We start from the raw sequence: 4,135 nt of genomic DNA on the forward strand, positions 1-4,135 counted from the left end.
GCTGCTGGGCCCGGCGCTGTTCCGGACGCCGCCGGCGCCCGTGCGCGCCACGCCAGGGCCCATCGTCTTCGCGCCCTACTAGAGCCGCCGGGCGCCCCGGGGCGCCGGCCGCGGCCCGCCCCGGTCCCCGGCACAGGACGAGACGGGGCGGCCTCGTCCGCACGGAGCAATAAGCAGAGCCCCGCGCCGAAGCGCCCGGCGCCCCCCTGCCCCTACCTCACGGGAGACGCCCGGGGGCTGCGGCCGCCCCCGGGGGCCCCCCGGCTCCCGCCTGCCCCCCCGGGGAGCCGCTTTTCACTGTGCTCCAAGACCCCGCGACGGCGCCGTCCGAAAACTGTGAGCGCGGCACCGCGGGGGCCCCTCGCGCTGCCCGCGGTGCTGCTGTAAATAGGGAACTGCAGGAACGTTGCGACCCCCGTGGCCCCCTCCGCCGGAGCAACCCCCGATCTATGCAAGCCCCGGGGCGGCCCCGCGGGCACCGAGGGCGCGGGGCTGCCCGAGCGCAGCGCCAGCGAGGCCGCTGCGGTGCCGCCGGGGGCCCCCGCGTCGCTCCCGAAAGCTGCCGCGTCCCGGAGCGCCAGGGGCGGCGGGAGCCCCCGGTGCCGGTGCCGGGAGGGGGTTCAGGGCAGCGGGACGGGGCCGCTGAGCCAGGGAGGGCAGGGGGCCCCGGCACCGATGCCGCCGCTCGGGGACGCGGGACACGATGGATTCGGTCCCGGGGCTGGCGTTGCCGCAGCCCAGGGCAGAGGGTCCCGCAGCCCCACGAACGGCCCCCCCGGGCCGGGCCGGCCCACAGGGAGGGGGTCGCTCCCCGGTGTTTTGTCCCCCAAAAAGCCTTTGCTGGAGGCAGCAGCAGCGGCTGCTCCTGCCCTGCCCGTGGGGTCCCAGCGCGCTCCCACACTTGGCACTTTATCCCTTGAAAGCCATTCCTTCCGATAACAATAACTGCAACGAGCTGCGTCAGAACTCAGCCCCCAGCGCCGCCCCCCCGCCCCAGAGAGCCCCCCCCCAGCTCCTGTGCCGTCCAAAGCATCGACTGCCTCTGACTTAGCGTCCGCTGTACTAGGTAGTAGGGCATAGTCCATAGCGCTCGGTAACGTGTGACCCCTGTAAATACCCGCGGAGTGACGTGAACAGAGTTTGATTCCAAAACAATAAATAAATCAAGACCCTCTCCCCGCCCAAAACGAAATAAGCAGAGTCTAGGGACGTGGCCAGTACCCCTCCTGTAACGTTCATTGTATATTTTTTGATGTACTATAACTGTTGGGAAAAAGGAAAATATTTTGATAATCAAATCTCATCGCTTTATTGTGTTACTCGGTAAATAAAAGGAACAGGTACCAACCAGCCAGGGCTGTGTGATCATCTGCCGCAGAGCCAGGCCTGCCCCAGGAGTCTCCCCTCGCGCTGTGGCGCCGGGGACGGGATGCACGTGGTGAGGATGTGCAGGGGATGGGATGTGCACAGGAATGGGATGTGCATGGTGGGGATGTATGCAGGGATGTGCAGGGGATGTAATGTACACAGGGATGGGATGTGCACAGGGATGGGATGTGCACAGGGATGGGATGTGCACGGTGGGGATGTATGCAGGGATGTGCAGGGGATGGGCTGTGCACAAGGATGGGATGTGCACGGTGGATATGCGTGCATGGATGTGCGGGAAATGGGCTGTGCTGCACAAGGATGGGATGTGCACAGTGGATATGTGTGCATGGATGTGCGCAGGGATGTGCAGAGGATGGGATGCGCACAGGGATGGGATGTGCACAGTGGGATGTGCGCTGGGATGTGGAGGGGATGGGGTGTGCAAGGGATGGGATGTGCACAGTGAATGGGATGTGCTGGGGATGGGATGTGCACGGTAAATGGGATGTGCGTGCAGATGGGATGTGTATGGGGAATATGTGTGTGGAGATGGGATGTGTACGGGATGGAATGTGTACAGGGATGAGATGTACATGGTGGATATGTGTGTGGGGACGTGCGCAGGGATGTGTGTGGTATGGGATGTGCACGGGGATGGGATGTGCATGGTGGAAGTGTTTTGGGATGTGCGCAGGGATGTGTGTGGTGAATGGGATGTGCACAGGAATGTGTACGGGGATGCGACGTGCACAGGGGATATGTGGACAGGGATGTGCATGGTGAATGGGATGTGCACAGGGATGGGATGTGCGTGAGCATGGAATGTCCACGGTGGATATACGTGCTAGGATGTGTGCTGGGATGTGCACAGGGATGGGATGCATGTAGGGATGGGATGGGCATGGGCATGGGATGTATGTGGTGGATGCACGTGCAGGGATGTGCACGGAGATGGGACATGGGCGACGTGCATGGGGACGTGCACAGTGACGTGCTGTGCGCAGGGATGGGATGTACGTGGTGGATAAGTGTGCGGAGATGTGTGCAGTGAAGGGGATGTGCCTGGGAATGTGCACAGGGATGGGATGTGCATGGTGGCTATGTGTGCTGGGATGGGATGTGCACGAGGATGTGCACAGTGACGTGTGCAGGGATGGGATGTGTGCGGGGACGGGATATGTGCGGGGATGGGATATGTGCAGGGAATGTGCTATGCGGGGAAGGTGTCGCGCGCGGAGGCCCTGCTCGCAGCAACAGCCCCGTCGCCGCCCCGCGTCTCCCACACGGGTCGGCCAGGGAGCGTTCCCACGTGTGCTGGGGACGGGGACGTGGCCGGGCCGCCCCGGGCCTCCCCGGCAGCCCCGGAGCGGGGAGCGGCGCCCGCCTTCCCGCAGCACCTCAATGCCCACGGGCGGCCCCACCCCGCGCGTGCGTCCCCGCGTCGGCGCTGCCATCCCCAAAGCCCGGCCCTAGGGAGCCCGTTCCGCCTCCGGAGGCTCCCCGCCAGCTCCGGGAGGATAACGCAGGTGAGGGAGAGGAGGTGGCAGTGGAGAGGAAGGGCAGGACGAGGCTCAGCCATCCAGGGAGCCGCTGCCCTTGTTCTTGCGGCTCAGGGGAAAGGCGGACTTGCTCTGCGGCTGCGTCATCTTGCTGGCCAGGTAGATGAAGGGCTCGATGAGCGTGTGCCGGTCGGCCACGGACACCTCCCACAGCTTCACCTTCTCGCCCTTGGCCCAGTGCTGGGCCGCGTCGTGGTCCACGCGGCGCTGCTCCTGCAGGTCACACTTGTTGCCCAGCACCACGATGGTGACCTGGCCAGGGGAGAGAGGTGAGAGGCAGCCCCAAAGCAGCAGCCAGATGGGCCCCGGCCCCCTCAGCAGATGTCAGAAGCCACCTCCACCCAGAGCCCTTCTGCTCGGTGCTTGGGGAATGGCCATGGGGACAAATATCCTCCCCCGAGAGCATCCCAGGGTGTGACAGATGAGGGTCTTACAGAGGAGAGGAGAGGCCAAGGGCTGGGTGCCCAGTGGTGACAAGGGCAGGCCCTGCCCTGCGGCACCCCTCCTTTGAGGCCCCGCTGCTCGCTCACCTCTTTCTTGTCCTTGGACTTGTCGATCTCCTTCTTGAGGAGCTCCACGCGCTTGAAGGACTCCTTGCTGTCGGTGCTGTAGACGAGCACGTAGCCGTCGGTGCAGGAGAAGCAGTGCTTGGGCAGCTCGAGGCCGTCGCGCAGGCCCCGCGTGTCGTAGAAGCGCACCTGCTCGCGCACGCCGCGCTCCGTCTCGATGGAGCCCACGTAGATGTCCTCCTGCGTCTCCACCATGTCGGAGCCTGCGGGAGCCGCGGGAGGCTCGGCGGGGCTGCCGGGGCCGGTGCCCGCCCGCCCGCCCGCCCGCACGTACCCACCACGTGGTTGCCGTAGAGCAGCTGCTCCAGGATGGACGTCTTGCCCACGGCCGCCTGCCCGCACACCACCACCTTGCAGCTCTTGCCCATGGCGCCTCCGGGCGAAACACCCTGCGGGGGGCACAGCCCCGTGAGCGGCGTCGGGGGGGCACGGCCCATTGGGGGGGGCGCGGGGGGGACACAGGTGGAAGGAGGGGACAGAGCCCTGTTGGGGGCAACGGGACCCCACTGGGGGGACATGAGGAGGGACACAGGCACATTGAAGGGACAGAGCCCTGTTGGGGGGCAGCAGGACACAGCCCCATTGCAGGGGGAGGGCAAAGGGGGACACATAACCCCATGGCGGGGACACAGCCCC

General features: G+C 65.8%; 3 protein-coding genes across 4 annotated transcripts in view; 1 reads left to right on the top strand and 2 right to left on the bottom strand.

The window, feature by feature from the left end:
- Nucleotides 1–82, top strand: part of ZNF385C (zinc finger protein 385C) — a 6,815-nt gene extending 6,733 nt beyond the window's left edge. Inside the window, exon 7 of the mRNA XM_026044604.1 lies at nt 1–82. This exon is cut by the window's left edge and continues 51 nt beyond it. Coding sequence (XP_025900389.1) covers nt 1–82 — 82 coding nt within the window.
- Nucleotides 83–1,258: 1,176 nt separating this feature from the next.
- Nucleotides 1,259–2,677, bottom strand: LOC112951807 (early nodulin-75-like). The gene has a single exon (XM_026044574.1). The coding sequence runs from the start codon at nt 2,329–2,331 to the stop codon at nt 1,366–1,368; it is 966 nt and encodes a 321-aa protein (XP_025900359.1). The 5' UTR covers nt 2,332–2,677; the 3' UTR covers nt 1,259–1,365.
- Nucleotides 2,678–2,812: 135 nt separating this feature from the next.
- Nucleotides 2,813–3,920, bottom strand: NKIRAS2 (NFKB inhibitor interacting Ras like 2). Of its 2 annotated transcripts, none has more exons than XM_026044613.1 (3): nt 3,774–3,920; nt 3,461–3,702; nt 2,813–3,182 (listed from the first exon to the last, which is right to left on the bottom strand). In XM_026044613.1, exons 1-3 carry the CDS (start codon nt 3,865–3,867, stop codon nt 2,943–2,945), a joined length of 576 nt encoding a protein of 191 aa, XP_025900398.1. In that variant the 5' UTR covers nt 3,868–3,920; the 3' UTR covers nt 2,813–2,942. The 2 variants fall into 2 exon arrangements, with proteins under 2 accessions (XP_025900398.1, XP_025900399.1); XM_026044614.1 differs by having other exon boundaries at nt 3,778–3,824.
- Between the last annotated feature and the right edge of the window lie 215 nt (nt 3,921–4,135).

Source organism: Nothoprocta perdicaria, unplaced genomic scaffold (assembly GCF_003342845.1).
Source record: "Nothoprocta perdicaria isolate Ctin4 unplaced genomic scaffold, notPer1 scaffold_372, whole genome shotgun sequence".
NCBI lineage: Eukaryota > Metazoa > Chordata > Aves > Tinamiformes > Tinamidae > Nothoprocta > Nothoprocta perdicaria.